Source organism: Apaloderma vittatum, unplaced genomic scaffold (genome assembly GCF_000703405.1).
Source record: "Apaloderma vittatum isolate BGI_N311 unplaced genomic scaffold, ASM70340v1 scaffold3506, whole genome shotgun sequence".
Lineage (NCBI taxonomy): Eukaryota > Metazoa > Chordata > Aves > Trogoniformes > Trogonidae > Apaloderma > Apaloderma vittatum.
Window position 1 is genome coordinate 27,800 of NW_009719820.1, and position 23,804 is coordinate 51,603.

Below are 23,804 nucleotides of genomic sequence, written 5' to 3' on the forward strand. Positions count from 1 at the left end.
AATTTCAGTTATTTTAAATTGTTTGCTTAGATCTTGCCATAGGAAATATAAACTATGCTCCATTGAGGACCAGCATTTCCTTTTCTGCCCATCATTTTCCATGTCCAGGCTTTCTCCATGTACTCCTTTGTATATAAACTGCAGTTCTTTGGAAAACTGGCAGGAGTAACAACCTAGGGCATGAGAACAAGTTTCCTCAAGTTGTTTTTTGTTTGTTTTTATTTTTTTTTTAAGTGTATTCAGCCTGGCTTGGTCATCCCTGTTTTGTGCAATGAGACATGACACCCTTCAGCCACAACATAAGTGGACTCTTCCTGATTTCCACTTTTCTTAAACTTCACTGAAAAGTTAAAACCATCAAATATGGCTCAATAAATTTTTTTAAAATTTTATTTTGAAAGCAGAACTTAGATTAAAAAGCCCCAGCTGCTACAAACACAATCACTCATTTATTACACTGTTCTATTTCTTACAAAGCTTGGAAGTAGTAAGATAATCAGCATAGCTCTAATCGATGTAGCCAGGCTGAGATTTCTCCAGGTCAAAACATTAACAGGGAGGTTTAATGCCTGCCCTGCAAACTCCCATGAAAAGAGTCTCTTTGACTCAGGGAAAACCCTGAAGCAGGAGCAGCAAGCCCATGTGTCTTTATATTGGCAAATATACAACCTCCAGAGGAAAGAGAGCGCATGAAAAAAACAGCAACATCTTTATTTCAGTTTAGCACCTCTTCCTTGACTATATTTAAGGACAAAACCTGCAACACACGACAAGCGCAGCGTTTCAACAAACCAACCCTTCCCTCGCTGCTTTGGGGTTAGCTTCTCAAGCTAAGCATTATTTAGTGCAATAATCAACCGAAAAATTGCTCCAACAGTTTTCTAAGCCCACATGTTAAATGTTTAATAATATGGATAATAAATACTGTGAAAAGATAACATTAAGGAATTTAAGAAATAAATTAAAAAATAAATTGTAAAATTTGTCCAAATCATTTTTATCAAAAAGATATGCATAAATTGATTTGATAGCAAAACCTTTGCTGGACTATCATTTTCTGTAACAGTATCACTTGTTATAATAACAAATTTCAATTAGTCAAGGGAAACAGTCAATAGTTTTCAATAAGTGATTACTCTTGAGTACTGTAATAAATACAGTAAGATTTTTTCAGGAAAACAGGCACTTCCCATTGCTACCCTGCTTAAACTACAACAACCTAATCAAGGTATTTTCTTCTAAAATAACAGTGCATTTGGAAGGAAAAGCTGGGAACTACTTATGGAAATATTTAGCAGATTTCTAACTGGCTTGTGCCAGCTTGCATAACAAATATTTGAAATTCACACAAGCTGAAAGTCAAAAAGGGACTCCTGCACATGGAACCAACCAGGTCCTGACAGAACTCTCTGTATTTATACTTACACATTAAAATCTCACATTGCTTAAGAACTGTTTGGTTGTTTATTTTTTAAGCAATTATGCCAACGCAGGCATTTAATAGACAATTAAAGCCTCGAGAGGACAGCTCAAAGTTTCCCGAACCCAAACAACGCCAATTCAAACCATGTTTCCCCAGCTCCTTTTTCCATTGGATTTTTCCAATTTCCAAGGCTTTCGTTTCCTGCAATCATAGTGGCAATTCCATACTCAATCCTTCCTATTTGCACCCTCAGCTTCGGAGGAGGATGAAGCTTTCCAACATCACAACACAGGATAGTGTTTCTGCAGCAAATTGTGTGACCTGGTTCGGAGGCTGAAATAAAGCGGGTGTGCTGACAGCAGACACCAGATGTCGGACTGGACCCCGTGGTTCTGTTGCTCAGTGCAAGCTTTTGCCATTTTTCAGAATTACTTTTGCTTTCTTTCATTTTCTGTGGAGATGGTGTTCTCCTGGTATTCTTAACGTAAGAACTAATGGAATCCTGTAGAGATCTTAACAATTCTGACAATGATAAATATACTGAGGGTATTAACCATATCTTGGATACATCCATGCGGAATTTCCTCAATCCGCACAAACATCTGTCTGCCGATTTCTATGGAAAACATCATTTTACTTGCCAGCTGTCTGACTCGACTCCGGGAAGAACAATTTCAGTGCATTTCACAGGCAGAAGGCACTAGCCCACGTTATTCACACCTCTAGACTGAACACCTGGCGACACAGGCAGTCAAACACTAGCAATTAAGTGTCTGTCTCCAATTTAAAAATAATTCTTCAAGTCTAGCATTTTTGTTTTGGAATATGTTTTTAGCAAGGGTTTACCTTGCTTTCATTTTAAATTATACATTTCTCCAAACAAGTCATGAGGCTTCCTTTCCAAAAAACGTTCTTCCAGTATCTGCTTTCTGCCTTCATCTGGTATTAGACGTGAATGTAAGTAATTTACGTTTTTCCAAACTTCTTTTGCCTTTCACGTTTATTAACAATTACACATAACTTCCCTGCCTATGGGAAGCGTAAGTGTCTAAATAACCAAAAGTTGGGGGTTTTTTTTGTTTTTTTTTCATTCTGACCAGATTTAACTCTTTGCAAACCTGACTATCCCTTAGCATCCTTATTTAGAAAACGAGTCAAGATTCCTCAGAGGTCACAAAAATCAGATAGCTCTGAAGTTCTTTGGAATTCTTAAGACATTGATACATAAATCATATATATTTCCAACTCCATCTCTACGTGCAATTCAGGAGTTTTGTTCTGTACACAACCTGTTCTTTAAGTGTGTTAAAGAGATCCAGGCTCTACAGTAAGTCATAGTATTATTTGATCATTCATCAATCCTTTGATGGTTCCTGTCCAGCTTCGGAACTCTCTCTTGCATAACAAATACTTTATGGTAGAAAGCTCCCCTCTCCTGGCCTGAACAAACTATGTAGGAGTCACTTCCATCCAACTATCCAGTAATGGCAAAAAATACAGAGAGTAAAGCAGAGGAAGAAGTTCTCTGCAAAGGCAAAGCAGCCTACGGTCTCAACAACTTTTACAAACAAGTCCTATACCTTATGTGACCCCCAAAAATATCAGTAATTGGAGTTTGCACAAAGTCAGCCTGTCGAGTTACTGATGATTTGTTGCGAGGTCCCACTTGCTCCCATTCATCATCACTGCCTTCCCCTTGTTCATCTTGCTCCTCTTCCTCATGAACAGTCTGAGCCTCAGGGCCATTGGAAATCGAGAGTTCTTCAAGTGGAAAAGAAAAAACACGCATTGGTTTTTGGTTTTTTAAGAAATAAAATACATATACAGATAAAGAATTTGAAAGGCATAAAAAACCCCAATACAAATAATTTCCAGAGGATAAAATGTTTTCATAGATCACAGATTTTAGAAAGTAAATGCAAACAAGTATATTCCAAGCTCACTCATACCTGGACACATCCACGTATGAACAGAGCGCAGCTCACTGATGACTGCATGTAAACAGACGTAGTTTTCTAGCGAAGTATGATATATTTTTAGTAGTAAATTTATGGGGGAGAAAATTAGAAAGTCAAGTGTTTTTCTGGAAACATAATTAAGCCATTATTAAATACAGTTCCTTTTCTGCACTGGTATTTTACAGGGAACCCAAGGCTCAGCAAATATTTGCTTTACAAGTGCCAAAGTCAGGAGGCTATGAACTGGGCACAGCTAAAGAACAAAATATGGAATGATCACTTTATATCGTAAAAAATTTACCCAGTGAAAGAGAAACTGAGTAACCAGTGACCTTAGTTCTATACTTGGCTAAGACTAACAGAGTTTTGCTTCATTTTTAACGGGAGACCCAAACATAAAGCCACTGTAAAATAAACTGACGTTTTACTCTGCATACAAATTCTAATCCTTCTTCCCCAAAAAAATTTTCTCCAGCTTTGTCAATAAGAACTTTAAAATAATTTAATATATTGTTTTATACTAGATACAAATTAGCCATCAGTCTAGAAGTTTCCACTTCAGACAAAATAATCTTAACAGTGGTTTAAAGAGTAAAAAAACCACAGCAGCGTATTTTCGAGCCACCTTGGAGAGAGCCAAAACCCCTGTAAGAGCTGACACTGCAGCTGTTACCAAAGGCAAATATTCCCAGCAGAAGACAAGACTAGGTAGCATGAGTTAGAGCTCGGTGAAGTTTGTAATCCAGAAATTTGTTGTTTAGGAGGACCAGTTACATGACTTATTATTACTGTCATTCAGAGTATTTAGAGAATGACAACGCTTTCCGAAATACTCAGGAACAATTCAGATCATTTTTAAACTGGAGAGAATGGACTCATTTTATCCTTTGGGCAGATTTTTGTTTTGAAGTCCCTTAAAACACATTCTATCCCTATCTCAACACATACTCCAAATGTTACTCTGTATTACAGAACCACCATAAAAACATGCCAATATTTGAAAGAAATAAGTTTGATACATACAAAAGAAAGAAACACAAAAAAAACCCCAAAATCCAACACTAACTTTCATTATGTGGAGAGAGAAGTTTCTTTAGGGTCAGCATTTCTTCATGTAGTCCATTGAGGATAAATCCCAAGTATTCTTCAGCATCTTCTTGCCTGCCCTGAATAAAATGGTTTTTTTCCATTATTATATGCCATTTTCATGTTTTCATTTTTATAGTAGGTTGATGACATTGAACATCTAGTTTTCTCCTGATACTTTCACTAATTTACAAACTACTCAGTCTAAGTTGTAAAGTCAAATAAAGTACAAATTTCACTATAACAACTCGCCATTTTTAACTAGTTCAAAAAACTGGAAACAACACATTAATGAGTAAACTGCCACAGGCAGTAAGTACACACATAAGCTTGACCTGGATACAAGCATTTCTGCATTCCTTTAAATGAACGTTTGACTTAATGTGTGAGTTGGTAATGTGTTATTTTTCTGTTTCTTTTTAAAGTACCATCAAAAGTTATCGGCAAACCAAGACCAAATCAAAAGATGGCTTGAACTGTTACCTTTTCTTTCAACTGAAACTACACCTGAAATAGTATTTTGAAGTCTCTGTGGACCTTCAGCCACTCCAATCTAAATTCCAAGCAGAAATAAATTGTTCATTTCTTAAATATGAATCAAATAAGTATCTTCTTCATAAAAGAGATGTTCCATTCCAACAGTAATTTGCCCATTACTCTGGCATATCAAACTGCTAAACTTGCAATTAATATCCTCCTGTAATTTAAGTCCCAAGACACTCTAATGCACTATCAACTAGTTGATTTTCGTGGTATTTAGGTACAGAACCTGAGGGCTGGCTTTACATTTTTGTAACAACAGAGACTGCCTTGCAATGCAACACCAGAAGTCAAAGACTGGAAAGTCACACCTTTTCTGACAGACTTGACTTTATAACCGTCAAAAGTCTATAAATGTACGTAGGTTCAAAGGCAGCTCCCGGTCGGATGTCTCTCACAATTTTATCACCTAAAGCTGCAAAGCGGAAGAGAAGTACAAGTAAATAACAACGTAGAAAAGTTCTTCTACATTATACCTTAACATTCTCTTCACACATCGCTATCTTTTGGAAGCCAAGATCCCTTCTTCCTAATGGTTTTATTACATTTTCCAGTGACCCAAACTCAGAATTCCTAAGATACAACTCCTTAATCATGGAATGGTCTAGGCTGGAAGGGACCTTAGAGACCATTTTAATCCAGGCTCCCTGTCGCCAGGGACGCCACCTCTCGACTAGATCAGGCAACACATGGGGACCGAATGGGAATTGAACCCGCGACCTTAGTGTTGTTAGTGCCATGCTCAACTCTGTAAATGTTCTTTAAAAAATATCTTACTTCATCCTAGATAGACTGAAAGATGGTCTGGAAAAGTTAGTAGTCTTCTTTTATAATCAACACTCTAAGAAGTAACAAGAATATCCAGAGCCATCACACAAAACCAGTTCTAGTTGTATTTAAACTTTTGTACTACTTTTGTATTCAAAGAACACTTCCTTAAATCTTTTACGTATCTGCAATTCTCACAGATTACTGCAGGGGGGGAAAAAAACAACAACAAACATCAAAAAACACAGCTCAACAGAATGTTCAACCTAACAGCAATATAAGGCCTCACAAACTATATTTGAAAACTACATGATACAATAAAACGACCTAGAAGTAGAGTAAATTGCGTAAGACAAAAAGATTTGTTTTACAGCAATAAAATTTAAGCAGCAAACCACAGAAATGTCTGAACTGTTTGGAAATCACTGGAACAACCAGCTCCTCGTGATACTTTCTTAAAATGTTACATAAACACATTCCTGAAACTGGTTTTTATTTCTATAAGTTTGTAACACAAGAAATTTCAGTTAGAGATTAAGAATTTGAAAACTACGAGGTAATTTACTTGTATCAAGAAAATGGTCTAGTCCCCACTACATAACCATCTTGATCCTAAACAGGTGTTAGTAAGAACTGCACACTTTTCTCAAGTTTTCACACTGAAACAGCGCATAGGATGGGAAGGAATTAAAAGCCACAACAACCTGAGGCACCTGAGAAGCTGGGAGGGAGCACAGGAGAGCTGACTCAAACTAGCCAAAGGGCTACCCCAGAGCACAGAGCATCGCAGTCAGGACAGACACTGGGGGAAGGTGGCCAGAAGGGGCTGGTTGCTGCTCGGGCATCAGTCAGTGGGCGGTGAGCAGTTGCATTTTGCATCACTTCAGTTTTATTTCTCTCTCCATTATATTCCTTTTCATCAGCAGCATCATCATTAATATTATTACTGATGTTGTGTTTTAGTTATTAAGCTGGTCTTCTTTCAACCTAGAGGTTTTTTTCCAATTTTTCCACTGGGACTGGGGAGGAACGAGTGAGCAGCTGCATGGTGCTTACTTGCCGGCTGAGGTTAAACCACCACACGGTCCCAGTTTGTTCCGAACAAAGGTATTTTTTGTATTTAATGAAGAATGACAGAATTGAGCAAGCTGATAAACCAAACAGCTGGCAATACATAGGGAAGCAAGTGGAGTAAAATACAGCAAATATCAAATGACTCTGTTGGAAAGGGCATGTTCTTAGAAGACATCTTCTAACCTTCAACAAGAACCTTCCTCACTGCACTTGGACATTCGGTCTACCAAACACAAGATAAAATACAAGCTGCAACAGCTTTGACTTCTTGACACAAACACCCAGAAGAAAAAAGCATAACACTGACAGAAAAAGCAACAGCAAAACTAAGATATTAAGAAACCCCAAAAGTCCAAAGAGCCATGAAGGGGATCAAGCACCAGTATTTAAAGTCTTAAGTACACCACACAATGCAGATCCTTACCCCAAGCCTTCTTAGCACGATTTGTACATTTTGCTCCCCCTATTCCCACTCACCTTGTTTTGCTTTAGGAGGTACAGGCATATTAGTGAACTCATTCATTAAACGAACACTGAAACAGAATGGAAGGAACAACTAGACATGAGCAGCAAGTTAAGACTTAGAATGACAAATTATAAAATTAAGTAATTGTCATTACTGACTGCCAAAAAAAAATATTTAAAAAATAAAATACTATCATAATCAAGTCTGAGTAAAGTTCAGATATAAAAATTAACCTAATCATTGCTAATGAAACCAAGGTGTTACGTCAGTTCTTGCAGCTCTTGCTTCATTTTTGCACACTAAACACTATTTAAAACTGTTATTCCTTAGGTAACAGGAAGTATCTCCTTGAGTAGACAAGCAATTCTAGAACATTAGATTTGTTATACAAGCCATGGTATCACCAAAAACACACAGAAAAAAAGACTTCTGGGTACAAATAAATTTTCAACAATTACAGTAAACAATAATTTCATAGATATTTCTGAATGAGCTCAGTCAGAGTATAGATTTTTTTTAATTTTTTTTTTTTACAAGCTACTTACAAACTGTCTATCATTGGTGTTGAGGTACACGGCCGCTGCGATTTTGAATACATTGGAATGGACTTCATTAAATGATACATTGGAGGGCAAGCAACCAAGGCTTGCAGGGTCTATGCAGTGACATTAAGGAAATATTCGGGAAATGTGATCTGCATATTAACCAAATAGTCAATTATATTTAAAATGATATGCAAAACAAAGCTAACTGTTACGTAACCAATCCAATAATTGAACTGGAACATCACAACATCAGTAATGCACAGAACTTAAACTAAAAACCTGGTACTCTGTAATACACAGTGGTTTCACTGACAGTCTAATAAAGGTCAAAAACTTGAACTAAAGGGGAAGGAAACATTTAGTCTAGGAACAGGAGAGGAAAAGAACTTTCACAGAAAAAAGCTTCACAGAATTAACAATTTGAAAATTGGCAAGTGAGAACCTGTAACATGTTTCCTGAGAAGAACGGAAGAATCCAGCTGACAGACTTCAAGTTAAAGATGATGTTTCAGCCCTGTCACCAAACCAACCTGCTGTGATGTGAAACTTTTGGCAGTGTAAAGAAGGGTTTGGAGCAATCAGTACAATGACAGTGTATGTTGGGCAAAAACACTTTCAAACCACCAAAATCCATGCTATTTGGTAAGAACTGCCAACATAGGAAATGCACTAAGACTGAGAGGGCAGGGAAATGACAAAAAAGGCAGCAGTCTCAACAGCAAGACAAAGAGATTAAGTTGATCCCTATAGTGTACAAATAAGACTGAAAAAATAGGAGCTAATACAAACAGATGAATGCACAAATGGTTATGTAAGATAAAAGCTGAAGCTTAAAATACAATCGCATGTCGGGAAAGAGGTTATTAGGTTCTGCAAGGATCAGCTTTGAAATTTTTGATCAGCCATAGTGTTTTTCACTCGCAGTACTAGGAGTTCAAGTATCCTAACTGTCACCTGCAGTGAGCCATTGCTAACATAGGAGATATCAATACATTTATAACAATGTATTATTAATGAAACTATTGTAATACAGTGCTGAAGAATGAAATTTCCATTACCCAAGGTACAAGTTATTTTTGCAGAGGAATACAATTCTAAATCAGAGTGAGCCCATCTTCTACCCTATTGTAAAAGGCTGATTTTAATTGCTGCATTTGCACAGATGATGCAACAGTGACAGATTATTCAACAGAAAACCAAACCATCCTCTTACCGAATTGCCAAAACAATGCCCAAAAGTAAGGATAGTTAATTCAAGTACAAAAGAGAACTAAGCACTTAAGTTGATGCACAAGGAGTCATGAGCAAGCACACCTAGAAATCACAAGAAAGTTTTCAGTCATGAGAAAGTTGAAAGTCCTGAAATACTTTGACCGAGGTAAGGGAGACAAACTGCAAACAGGATTGTGCAACCAACTGCGGGGGAACCCTGGGCACAGTGTTCAAGCATTCACTACAGCCCTGGATTTCTAGATGCTACACTTTGACATTGTAAGCACAGTAGCAGGATATTGGAAGACAAACAAGTTTATAAAATACTTACCAGAATAATCCAGAAAACCTTTGACAGATAGAATATACAAATTTTAACTTAAGTGCATTAATTTTTCCAAGGCAAGGATACAGCATTGATGTAGCACCAGTTTCCTTTGTTGATCAGCCCTCGTGGTTGCAAAGACACTGGTTTATGTATTAATCTTACATTTTCCAGTATTTCTGCAGAATGAGAAATAGTAAATTGAGCATCAAAAAAAGGCACAGGCTAGCCATCAAAACAAGCATCTGTTGACGCATTACCCAAAAACACAAATCAATTAACACGATTCCCAGAAACTTCAACAAGTAATTTTTGCTCCATTTAAACATTGTTCATATTTCAACCAGATGTATTTCTTCAACCAAAGACATCCTGGAATTTGGGTCAGGAGGATGATGGTACTAAATCCAGTCATTTCAACACTGTGAAGACCTATTTGTTATGTTCTCTTAAAGTTGGGTACTTTTATTTATATGGATACATCTGCAGATGGAAAATCCCACTTGCTGTAACCCCCTACCACCAACTTTATAAAGTATTTCCCAAATTATTCTGCTCTGAAGAGGTATGAAGCTGACATAGCTGGCCTCAGCTTACGATCTTCAACATACACTCAAAACAAAAATACCCTAGAGCGAACAGGGCAGACAGGTATTAGTTTAAGACGTCCAAAATCTACAAGATAACAAGCTTACATAACATAATGCCTACTGTTTTCCTGCTTTCAAAAACTTCAGCAATGGTGCAAGCTTAAAAATTAGAAACCACTGCTCATAAATAAGTCTGCCTTGGTTTTGAAGAAGAGAGTAACAGACGGGAGGTTTTTTTCCAGAAAGTCTGGTCTGCTATTTTGATACCTAAATACTAACTCTTTGAGGAAAATATTGGATCTGTTACATTTTACATTTGCAAAATAAGGACAAAAATGTATCCAAGATAGAATTAAAAGTAAGCAAATAAACATAGCCATTGTCTACCAAGGGTTTGTTGGTTTTTTAGAAATGTGAGAGCCTCTAAAGCCCTTATATACTACACTACATGAACTTAAGAGTTTGAGCTGTTGACTAGAAGGAGCATCGAAACAGACAAGATAACATGACAGGCGGAAAAGCAGAGGGACGAAGCCCTAACACTAAGCAGAGGAGGTGGCAAAACTGCAAACAAAAATCCATGTCCTTCTGCTTCCAAACTGTCTCTTTAAATGTATTTCCTGCGGACACCACCAGTTCTAATCATATTAAAAACATGCCAAAAACACTGGTTTAAAAATGTTCTATTACGTTAAGAAACTGATTCCTGAACGGGCAGGCAACAAAATAGCTGTACAAGGGAAGGCATGAGAAATTATCACGTATGTAAGATAAAATCCTTCTGAGTGATGAAATATATCCGTTATTAAATTATTAATGCTCAAGCATTTCAGAATATATTGTTAAAGCAACAACATCTGAAATGTGCTGTGCACCCACACAGTCTTTCTGTTAGTATAACTAAGCACTGTTGAAGATTAGGATAAAAATAATGAAAATGTATTTTTATAATATCCATCAGTAACTTTTTATGTTAACTGTTGCTTTCCTCAATTTCGTGTCATACTAAATATAAATATTACCAGGACCTTTAGCATCCTCTTGTGGTGATAAAACTGTTTTGGTAAACAACGTCTAGAACAATTGCAGTAAGTTTTGTTTCTTGCAACATAATTATTTTTGTGTACAGCAATGACATTCAATACCATGTTTTAATCTCACATCTAACATTTGAACAATAACTACAAAAAATTTTACAAGAGTATCAGAAGAAAAATACATTTGTCAACCACGAGAAAACCTTAAAATTTCAAAACTTGTTTTAAAGCACACATCACTAACCAGAAATAATACACATTCTCTTTGATGGATACTGACATTTGAAATATGGCCTTGATTTGAAAACACACCTAGAACAACATTGCCAGGCTAAGTAATTTCTGCCGGTAAGCAGAAAACATTTTGCTAAAGTTCATTCACTGGATGGCATTATCATGAATACCTGCTGGATTAAAAAAAATAAAGCAACCAACTAAATAAAAAACCCCGCCCCAAACACAAACAGTAATTCTCTAATCAATGTAAGGCCAAAGTTTAACTAAAAAGAAGCCGTGTGGATATGATGTCCATGCTGAATAGACATGTGTCACAAGATAGTAATTCAGCATTTAGCTTGAGATCACGATTCAGAACACATCATGCACAGCACTTCGATTCTTCTTTGAATCTGGATGATGGTGAAAAGGTGCCAGGACAGCACCACTTGATAACCCTACGCAAAATCAATTTCTGCAAGAATGCGGTTTGATAGTATAACAGGCTAAACTCCTGAAGTAATAAAAGTAACTTTTCTACTATCTAACACTGAAACCCTTTTGTTTCAAATTCAACTAAGTAATCTTAGTCTTGTTTACTGCGGTCCTGGGAGACCAGTGAATTGTCATCTTCTTTATGTATTTGAAGTTAAATGTATGATCACTCCAACCATCTCATGTTAGACAAAATAAATCCAAACCTTCCATGTTTGCCAAAAGAGCATGGCCTTCAAATTTTACTTGGTTTTGCTGCAGCACTATTATATCTTCCTTGAGAAGTAATGCCCAAAGACTGGCATTTCCATCAAGTCCTCAATAGCAAAAGTAGATTTACAGTTATCTTCAATTTTTTCATGTGAATCGGTATTGACGCACACACTACAAAAACCAACTTTGTCTTCTTCAGCTTTACTACGGACACTTAGCAACTCTCTAGAACTTCCAGGTCCCTTCAGTCTCTAATACTACTACCAACCATTGGCTTCTTGTACTGCACGCTTGCATTCAATATCTCTTCTGGTGTATCATTCCAGACCTGCATCTACTGGATTCCCCTCGTTCCAATTTAAAATCATTCCCAATTTAGTCAGATCTTAAACGTTTAATTTATGTGAAAAATCTGCCTGCTGTAAACAAATTTTATGAGCAGTTAACTCCATCATCCATAATGAAACACTGCAAAAAAAACGATTCAAAAAATATTTTTAGATTCTCCCATTGAAACTTCTCCTAAACTTATTGAAAACAATGAAAAGACTACTTGGAGAACGGCTACTTTTCCCAACACTTATTTCTCAAGCCTGCTTAAAATATTATATAAGGCATTATTAACTGTCACTAGGTTATGCATTAGAGGATGGTAACTGAAAAGTGGCGAGGCCCATATTTTACAAATACGAACCATTTATAACACTACCATAACCCCTTACAAACAAATTTTGAAAATGTTTGTCCTAGCACCTAAGTTATGTTAAGGTGTATAACTAGTACGCTCATCCCTTTCCAGATATGCAAGTGCTGTACCTGTACTTCTCCAACGCTCTGATGTTACCTGCCTTCAGTTTTGCCACAGTTTTTTGCACACAGTTTGCTTCACAAGTTCTTTTAACTTCTTCACTAGTGTTGCCAGTAAAGCTTCTCACCACACACCTCAGCCACTTGCTAAAATTAACTCTGGTATTGTTTCCGCATCAAGATTAACACGAAATTCATCTGTCTATTCTCTAGTCCTGATCTTCATCTCTTTATCTTGTGTACCTTTCTTTAAAACTTAAGACCTAAGAAACAATAGATCTTTTCAGGTTGAATAGAATAGCATTAAACTATCTTCAAGGTTCCTGTGAATCATTAATCGCCCTTGTAGTAACTGGTGAAATTAAGGTACAAACCAGCAATTTCTTCTTGGAAAAGTAACTTATTTTCTTGTGTCCTGAGCATGTGTTCTAAATGAAAAACTGTACAGAAGGGTTTCAGAGATCGAACATTAAGTCAGAAGATTTGTCAATTTTGCTTCCTAAACTCAAAATACTTTAGATCTAACTTTTACTTATGATACTTGTCAAAAAACCCCGTTCCTGCTGGTCTGAGTTGAAACTGGTGAATTGCCAGCAAATCCAACGACAGGATCGCAACTCAGTCCCACAGGAAACAATCAAGTCTGCAGGTACCTACGCAAACCAGACAGGGTTGCTACAGACCCTTACCCGACGATGGCAACCTAGGCAGAGCTGAAATACGCACAGAACAGAGCAAATGAGCTCGCTTGAAACTGCAAACTGAAACACATTTTTTGAGCGTGGGTGTATCCTCAAAGCACTAACGTACCGATTTTCCAAATAGGACAGAGAACAAAAAAAAAAGAAACAAAAAAAGAAAGAAAGAAGAAAGTCACCTTTTTCCACAGGCACTGCTAACATGGCACTCAGTTCTTCATGTAAATGTTTTGTATTGAAATCACTAGCACCTGAAGTACAGGAATTGCAGCAATCTAACTCCCACCTAAATCAGCTACAACAAGAAGATTAATTCCTTTTCACAGGAAAAGGACCTATACTGAGATTGTACCTCTGCAAAAACAGCTAGCTAATAGCAAAGGTATAAAAGGAAATAGTACAAAAAATTTGTTGCTATTTTAATACATTAAAGATGAAATAAAAAGCTCTGCTCCCACCTGGTGGCAAAAAATAGTAAAGAACCAGCAGAAGTCTAGAAAGTTAAATCTGAAGCAACTTGGACAAGAGAAAAAAAAAAACCAACAACTTTTTCATTTACAGCAGGCAGTCCTAGTTTTACAGTTGTCACAAGATAGTTTTAAGTTTAAAATTCATTACCAAAGGATAGCTTAAGTTTTAATTTAAGACTACAACATACTCCACGTGTATGGGCTCATACAAAGCACAATCACCTGCTTGCACATTTATTTTTTTTACTACAGTCAACTGTGCTTGTGACACCTAAGTGAAAAATAAAGAGAAATATAAATCATTCTGACAGCTCTCCTCTCAAAAGACAACTTTAAGTAATTAGTTACTGATAACGAGGGGGATGAGAGCAAGTATATACTTCTGGGTATTCGGAACAGCAATCTCCAGGTCAGCTTCTGGTTAGAGTAGAAAACTTGAAGCTCATTTGAAGCTGTCACACACAAAACACCATCATATGTGTAAACTAACTTGTAGCACAGACTATTTCACAGATCTGAAATAATTACTTTTGTTTCAATGCTTGTTTCAATTTTTCTTCGTGTTTTCTGACAGAATCTGCAAAACCAGTGTCACGCACATTCTAGGATTTCTAAACACTCAAAGCTTTTATATCAGCATTGCCTTTCCTGATGGACCCGCTGGACAGTTTCTTACAGCTATTCTTCAACAGGCAATAGCTACCCTTATTTTTGAATAAAATTATATTGTTTACAATGGTTAAGGAAAATGCTTCAAAATTTGAATGACAGACCTCTCAAATCAACAAATACAAAAACCACTTCCTGAACTAGTATTTCTGAAGTAAGACTTAGTTAGATGTTACACTTAAGCTATGGTAGGTGTCCAGCAATTTCAGCTGCTTTGGCACAAACACATTAAAATTCTTCTCTTCTTGTAACGGAATGCATTGCAAGAGTGTAAATACTGGATAATATAACACACCCTTTCCAAAACAGACTTTTTAAACGTATTCTCCCTATTACAACAGCACACAACTGAATGCAACCCATCTATTTAAAATCACAGGTCACTTAAACATACTGTTCGATAAACAGCAATAGTTCTACTGCATCTGGGATATGACACGGTAACACCTCTTCGGAATATGAACTCTGGGGATATAAAACTAGCTTAATTTAAATTACATCCTTCACAGCACTGTTTGAACAGTCATCTTACGAACATTAACCAAGTTATCTTCTCTACGGATATGGCACGCTCCTGTTTACAAGCAGAGTTAATACCCTTCCAGTGTAACATCCACTCGTGTGTATTAACTATACCTGCAATCTTTATGGCTACAGGATCCTCTGAAACTGGAACAGGTCCCTCTTTGACTTCAACCTGTTTTTCAGGGACCAGAGTAGATGTGGCAGGAGGGGTATACTTAGTCTCAACATAGACCACAGATGTGGAAGCAGAGGGCTTGGAATTGTGAAAAAGACTAGCCCACGATTTCGCAGGCTGATTAACAGGGACTGATCCTGCAACCGGGACTGTTGCCTCAGTAGTAGGTGAAGCTTCCTCAGGCTTAGCTTGGTCTGAGTCAGTGCTTTCCACAGTGTGCAATTCTACCCCATTGGCAGCTGTGTCCTCCCCAGAGGATTCAAGTGTTTGTCCATTAGGAACGCCAAGATTTTCAGTAGTATCAGTACCGGCATAAGACTGTACAACAGCTGTCCTTAAAGGGCTATCTCTGCCAGTCTCTGCGGGGATGCAAAACTGTTCAGAATTAGTAACACGGCATACCTCAGGCTGCCCTGCAGTCCTGGTACTGTCTAGTGCGCTAGAAACAGAATCATCAGAGACAGCTTCGTTAATGAAGTCCACAGAGTTGTCCGGGCTGTTGCAAGTCCTCGGTGTGGCCAGGGAGGGCACGTCTCCCGTCAGTTCCGTATCCTCCGTGCTTATGCTGTTCAGTCCTGACGAATTTGCGTGGCCATTCACAAGAGCTTCCGTGGGACTGATGCCATCATTGACATCATCCAAGTAACTGTAGTATCCGGGGGGTCTTTTTTTCTTCTTTTTACGCTCCCTTTGCCCAAGGCCTCCAGCCAAGCCATCGTTTTCCGCATTAGAACCGCTGTCCAAAGCGAGGGTTGGATCAGTGAACTGGCAGTCAATGGAGTTGTAGTTTGTTTCACTGAGGGCATCATCAGGTGTTTTCTGAGCAGGCGCGCAACTGAGAATGAATTCTGGAGCCTGAGGATTCAGAGTACTTGAAATACTGTAGTCGGTGTTATTTAGTACAGATGACTGTGTCTCGATAACTTCATTAACACCAAATTCAATTCTCTGATACTCTTCCCCTGGACAAGAGAAAGCAAACCTCAGTTAAGAGAATGACATCTAATCAAAAAGCTACAAGATAAGAAATAAACCCCCCACTTTCCTGCAGTTCAGAAAACAAACTACATTCCCTCAAACAAAAATAATTCTTACTCTCAATCTCAACCCTGAAGACTATGTCAAAACATCGTCTTCTTAAAGATAACAGGGTATGATTCAGGTGCCAATAACACCTATTAAATTCACTTATTAAGAAAAACCATTAAAGCCCAATGACTTTAGCAATATTCTGCATTAATTACTGGATAATTGCATATAAAATACGGTGCAATATTTAACTCCACATTTCTAAAGCCAGTCTCTTTCACTGACAATTATAAAATCCAGGCTTTACCTGTTTAACTTCTAAAAATAATTTGCACACGTGGAGTTCGGGTTTTGGGGGGTTTGGTTTTGTTTTCATGGTGTGTCAAGTTTTACCATAATCCTTCATAACTGAAAAATATTTTCACTACTTGTATGGAAACACTGCAACTACAACTTCTGAAACTCTAGGTTCATCAATAAGTCACTTAGTTTCATCACATTTGAATTTATTCCTCCATGAGAATATATGACTATGATTTTACAACAAGAAATACCACAGATGTGCCTCAACATATGTCAGTGTTCAACTTGCACATACAAGCAGGTCTGAAAAATTTATGAACTGAATTGTTGGGGTTTTTTCCTGTTTTCTTTTTTCTTGGGTTATTTACTTATTTACCTTGGAAATTCGAGCTGCTCCTTAAAGAAATACTATGAATTATTCTGAAGGCACGCTGCAGTACCACAAAATACTGTCTGCCACAAAGTACTGCAATTTCGTGGAACTTCATTAGTGTTATAATTGCATGCATGCTAATTAACACTTCAGTTACAACTTTTTCCAAAACTAACAAATAAAGAGATAAGATTAATGAAACTGAGTCCCAGGAATGTTAAAGGTAAACTCTCATTTTAGTACCTAAAGTTTTGTAGGTCTTTCTGTAATATGTATGCTACTGTTACAAAGACATTATTTTTAATATTTCCTGTTTCCTCAAAGATGGGGGCTAAAAAACACTTTCCAAATTTTTAAGACTGTTATAGAGCACCAAACATGACTAGATGTTATTTCCAAAGGAATGTAAGTGGATACACCACTAAACTTTAAACATTTTGTGCAATTTGCAATATGTATGACTGTTCTGAAACTCTATAAATGTCTGCAGACAAAATTTTAGCATTTAAAAAGGGAAAGAAACAAGATTTTACAGGGTTCATATTTCTAATATCTAATGAAGAGTAACAAACATTCAGCGGGTGCTGAGGTCTGACCTATGCAAGCAATACAGTTTATTATGAATTAAGGAACAAAGATACATAGAATATAGAAGTTAACTGGTGTTCTGCTTTGATCTATTAACCTAAGTAAATGACAAGTAAACACATTTCACATTACAATTTCAATCTTGCTGTCAGACTAAAGGAAACTATTAAAAAAACCCACCCTCTTTATACACATATGGCTTCTATAAATCATGTTAACAAGAGCCTGATCTTCACCTCTCTCCTACACCCATGACAAAGCATTTTATAACACTGTGTCCGTCAATCCACCATTCATCAACGACTTCTGCAATCACTGGCTAGCGATCACCAACCAGAAAAGAAAGCTCAAGTTTCTTCTAAAAAAAAAAAAAAAAAAAAAAAAAAAAAAAATAATAATAATCATCAGCCTAGAGGTGGGGAGGTGGAAAGCTGCTGCCAGATATCCAGGGAAGAGGGAAGGGCTGGGAGATCTCTGGGGGGTTTAGCAGCAACACTAACCGGCTCTCAGTGCTGACCTGTCAGGACACACACACTGTGAATCCAGCCACAGGGCAGGAGGTTTTAAGGGATTCACAACAAATCTAAACCAGAACTACTCCTTGTTAGTTCATCTGCTCAAGGAGCAACTTGTTAGTTCAAGCACGAGTCAAGAGCTAGTCCTTTACCCATTGTTACAACAGCAAAAAAGCACAAGCAACAACAGGTAACACCTAATATTCCTCCAGCCACGCTGAATTACTGGGTACATTTCAATTCCCTAGCAGTTTCAACTAATCTGGGTCTTCTGCTTCTTTTCCAAAATCCCAGTTAAAAAAAATAATAGTAATTGCTTTGAAACAAAGAATGCAGTTTTCCCTTCAGGGGTGAGTAAGTCTGCCACAGCCGAAAGTGAGAGTTCTCACTTCTGCACTCCTCTCTTGCAATTCTACTCTCCAGCAAGCTTGCAGCACTTGTGCTACTGAAAGCTGACCTAGCAAAAAATAAAATAATCCAAGTAAGTTGTTTTTTTCTGGTTTTGGTGAATTTATCAGCTTATTGTATACTAGACAATCACAAGAGCCCACTCAGGGAAAGCGGAGAGCAGAAAACAAAACACATCTCTCAGAATTATGGCACAATGCTAATTTAGTCAGAAGTGTAACAAACATCATAGGCTAAAATCTTGCCAATAGCGTGACTGATATTCTAGCATTTAACATACAAATTAGGAAGTTACAGATAATTAATTAAATTTTACACCTTACAGCAGGATTAGGACAATAAATATCAGTAGCTACTGTATAGTTAGTCTAAGGAATGACTAGCAGAAGCTCATTTGCCATAAGATTGTGACAAGTTAATTTGAAAAAAAATTAGACGTAATTTTTTCTACTTGACTTTTCACTTTGCTTCCGGCCATCTTTGTTTCAGTCTAGTTCGCAGTGCTATAACATCCTGCACGGGCTGCAACAGATACATCTGTCAGGAACAACATGTCACTCATATTGAGACAAGTATCAAGAGGTGCTCCCCAGACAATAGCAAAAGCTGTGAATACGTGTACTAATTAGTCTGAACAAAGTTCTGCATATTAGAGCTTCAGCTGTAATTTGTTTATTTCTAGTAAGTATTAACACATCATCTAATTCTGTAATAAAGTTAAGTATTTAAGACGGGTATAGTAAAAAATTAGACTATGGGGAGTGGCAACATGGTCAGTATATGTCATATCTTATTGTAACTATAAATATTCTGCATAAGCACAGCATTCCAATTTAGTTTCCACAGCTTCTTATGCAGCCATCCCAGTGATAAAAATGCATGCACAGTACAGTGCAAGCTTGTTAAAGACATTTTTCAGGCAAAACCTAAATTGCTGTCATTACCTAATCTCAGGGCTGGGAGGGGTTCTCTCAGGGTCTAGGAATGATCTGAAAAACATTTGTACAAACTAACTTTCTGTATGGCTTGTGAACATTAAAATCTCAGTCTTAAAGAACAGAACTTAAATCCACAGTTAGACAAAGCAATATCCGATCAGACGCCCCTACCGTCAGCAACAGACAATCACACCATACGGTCCTTTTCAGGAACTTTTCAAACTCCTACTTAAAACTACTCCTGGTCCTAAAATGGCTCTTGTACCAAAACTACCAAATTTTCAGATACGTTGCATATCTGCTTTCAAATCGGACCTGTTTGCCCTTCTTTAGGACTGGCTAGCATATTTATGTTTACACGAAGTCCAAGTCACTAAGCACAATGATCAGCTATTCTTAAACATTACTTATGTGCATCTTGGTCCTTTTAAGCACTTTGGAGAAATGTCCAGCCAGACATCTGCATTATCTTGAAGTAGATCTGGATGTCATTTGTATCATTCTCCTGTGCATCTGGGGACGTCTCAGCTTCCTTGCTCTCCCCAGGTTCAGGGGAAAAAACCCAAACGCTCATTTACCTGCCACCTAAAATACTGTGAAAGTTCAGTTTCAACTATCTAGAGTGATGGTCACATGGCACCTCCTACTTAACTATCCACTTTACCTAATTATGATGTAAGGCCAGGCTGTAAGGTCCATGATTTGAGACAGAGTATAGATGTCACCACTAGAGCTTTAAAAAGGAAACTCTCTAATGAGTTTTTTAATCAGGATTCGTACTTTCATCAAAAGGGGAAATAAAAAGTATTTTCCAGAACAATAGCTGAGCCAGACAGAAACAAGAGTCAGAAGGAACACTGAAGAGAGCACTGCTTGCAGAGCTGTCTTCAGGTTGTACCTGCCAGAAAATATTCATGCTGTAGCTCTCACAGGAGGGCAAATCGAATGTCACACTGTTAATTTTGTCAGTGCCAGTTCTCTAACAAACTTCATATCCCTCTAGACTTTTACAGCTACATCCTGCAGTATTTCAACAAGACATCAAGATTGTCTGGTAGCACAATCAAGGAGGAGTAAGCATGTCCACCCTAACTAGCTTAGGTTCACAAACGTTATTTTCAATCTCCTCACAGATCTCACCCAATAAAGGTGTTTAAAGAAACAATCTGCCAAATATATGCATATATACCTGCTGAACAAGTTCTAAAGATTAAAGAGAAGTTGTAGGAAATCTAAGGGAAGTGTCACAACGTTTAAGTTCTAAAAAAAATATATGTTGATTTCTTACCATCGTGAAACTTACCTGTGGACTTAATACCACATGAAACTGTTTCATTGTACGGGGGGAGCTGTACAAAAAAAGAAATGAAACAAAGCAACTCCATTAACATTTGATACTAGTGTCATTGGAAACATTTCAATCCTTTAAGAATAGTATCACTATTAAGGTTTGATTTTCTGATAATATGTCTTGAACTCATGCTTCGAGTGTCCTTGCAGATTATCACAATTACTGAAGGATAAAGATTATCGTGGTTACACACCATAGGCTCATCAACTTGTCAAGCAATTCACCTCACAGTATCAGGATCTTCCCTCATCGACAGTAACTTGCCACAGTTTTAAAAGGAGGAACACACCCTCTTTTTAAACAGAGACCAAATATAGACCAAATTACCATGAAAGGATGAGAAAAAGTTTTGCACAGGCAAGTCACACCTAAACCTTTTGATTCTCAACTTGGTTCAACTATAGAGTTGCCCCTGAAATGTTTCAACTAAGGTCGGTTCTGAAACAGAATAAGAAAAACAGAATCCTCTATTTCTCCTATTCAAAAGGCTTCAGAAAACAAAAAGTAACAAATTATAATAATAAAAAAATATTAAGTAGTCCACCTGTTGGTCCCTTACATATCTGGTTAATCAACAGCACCTTTGCAAAGCAGAGATTTGAGTTAACCTGTTTCATACAACTGGGTCATCTAAATCATTTCAGTCAACAGGTATCTGGCAGAACATGTATTAAAAATACTAGGAATAAAGAGACAATTTTTAGCTTTAACTAGCCCCTTCCCTCAGTCCACTCTCAGTCTATCAGTAAGGGACTTCAGAAGGACACTGGCTTTAAGGGACGCTGGCACCACCCCAACGGAATTTATGTCAAACACCACTGCAGTGTAATAATCTCCGTCTCGTCCTTCTTGAATTTCATCCTATTTTTCTCAGACCATTTTTCTCTGAACTATCTGCACAGTGTAAAACTAATAAGCGTATTTTTTTATTTCATCATCCAGATAATTAAAACATTGAAGTGAACCAGATCAAGGACAAACTTCAGGAACATTGCTCAACACAGTTTTTTATTTTGATAGCTAACCAGTAAGTGGTACACTTGAGACAGTTATGAAGTAAGACTGGTTCTAATGCTGTAGGTTCACATTTGCTCAACATACTCTATGAGAACAGTTTTAGAGAAGTCAAGAGGTAACATTTTCACGTTTCACAGTGTGCTACAACAGCTGACGTAGCACGCTTAAGGTGACACTGCATAGGATGCAAACCTCACGCTGCTGCTCTATGTGGTGGAAAAATAGTGATAACATAAAAAGAAAGATCTATTACCCGAAGATCTATTCTTTATTACCATCCATCTACTAGAGAAGATACAAAGCTACCCTTAAAGGCAAGTAGAAGCTATCTCTTTCTTTCTAAACCTCCCCCAACCCCACCCCACTCCCTTCATGCACTGCTGTTAGTTTAACAGGGTACGATACTTACCCTTGAAAAATTATGGGAAACTAAGTCACATTAACAACACTTGTCAAGATTTGTAACACAGGACAAAAGGATTTCCCAATGCACAGCTGAAGTGCTCGTTTCCTTTATGCTTAGCATAGAGCACAGAAGACTGATTGAAACGTTTGAATTGAAATGTTTGGAGGAAAAACATGGAAATGGACTTAAATTATTTTTCCAATCTTGAGATGAGGGCCCCTACAAAAGAAAACGGTTTCTCCACTCTCTACCAAGAACTGCAGAGAATAAGAATCTACGTTAAAATCTGTAGTACGTTACGAACTCAAACACACACAGACTGTTTGCACTCTGTGGTTCTGTCACCGTAATTAGTTCATTACTGATTCATTTCTCAGACCTCACAGTCTTCCTCGTAAGAATTGCTGTGATGGTTAGCAGTGCTCCACCTGTCAGAAAAAATTAAGAATCCCTGTGCTTCAAAAGGCTCTCAAGACTTTAGAAGCCCACCTAACTCACAACCAACAGCACTGCTGAGAAAGTTTTCTCTATATCCACCTCCAAAAAAAAAAAAGAAGAAAAAAGCAGTAAGCTGAGGTAACAGGGCAGGGTAAATCACTTTTGACATCCTACCACTGCAATGTCAGCTATTTCAGCTCTGAAAGATGACACTCAGAAGGTGGAATAATTAATTTTTTATTTCTAAAAATTGACTTAACATCTACATACATGGAAAGAAGAGTCCTGTTCAGTATCTTCAGTTTGTAAAGTAGCAAGCTAAGAGAATGATAAAAAAAATAGTATCACACACACAGAATCACACAGAATGTTCGGGGTTGGAAGGGACCTCAAAAGATTATCTAGTTCAGCCCCCCCCGCCAGAGCAAGATCAGCTACAGTAGATCGCATAAGAACGCATCCAGGCGGGTTTTGAATGTCTTCATCGCTATATTCAAATACTAGATTGCTGTATTTCAAATACACACAAATAGACATAGCTTTAAAATGTTAATTGTATAAGTTGTTTAAAGTAGATCTTACCTCAACAGAGCATCGTGGAGTCAGAAAGAACTGATTAAATTCATCAGGGCTGAACTCCCCAAAGATATACTAAAAATAAAAGAGAAAGACTTTTGTTAAAGAAGGGATTTTATTCAATAAAATTAAAAAATTCATGATAAAATCTATTCAGATATTAACATTCAAAAAGACCTGCGTATCAGGAGCCAGAAACTCACCTGTTTGCATCCCAACTCTCATGCTAATTCTTTCCCGAGCCCTTTGTGAAGTACTTTAGGTGCTAAAATTGTATACAACATTTTCCTTAAAATTCCCACTAGATGCAATCACAGCACAAACTGCAGCTAATCCTGTGACCAGTTTTAAAACAATATGTAAGGTTAGAAGTTGCACCTGTTCATATAAGCCCTTGTAAAGCAGCACAGATACCTATCCTTCACAACAGCAAAAAAAACCACCAAATCAACCAACTATGAATTACTTTTACAGAGTTCTCCTAATAATGAGTTACACAAGATTAAGTGTATGTGCACAGAACTGAAACCTCCTAGGTATAGAAAAATATACAGATTTAAAATAAGATCT

At 37.3% G+C, this 23,804-nt stretch overlaps 1 protein-coding gene across 1 annotated transcript in view; it reads right to left on the reverse strand.

The window, feature by feature from the left end:
- Positions 1-23,309, reverse strand: part of USP10 (ubiquitin specific peptidase 10) — a gene marked incomplete at its 5' end in the record, with an annotated part of 29,743 nt that extends 6,434 nt beyond the window's left edge. The window contains 9 exons of the mRNA XM_009870770.1: positions 3,004-3,184; positions 4,448-4,547; positions 5,319-5,422; positions 7,327-7,382; positions 7,861-7,970; positions 9,485-9,576; positions 15,229-16,254; positions 20,750-20,795; positions 23,241-23,309. Coding sequence (XP_009869072.1) covers positions 3,004-3,184; positions 4,448-4,547; positions 5,319-5,422; positions 7,327-7,382; positions 7,861-7,970; positions 9,485-9,576; positions 15,229-16,254; positions 20,750-20,795; positions 23,241-23,309 — 1,784 coding nt within the window. The remainder of the gene's footprint in view (positions 1-3,003; positions 3,185-4,447; positions 4,548-5,318; positions 5,423-7,326; positions 7,383-7,860; positions 7,971-9,484; positions 9,577-15,228; positions 16,255-20,749; positions 20,796-23,240) is intronic.
- Between the last annotated feature and the right edge of the window lie 495 nt (positions 23,310-23,804).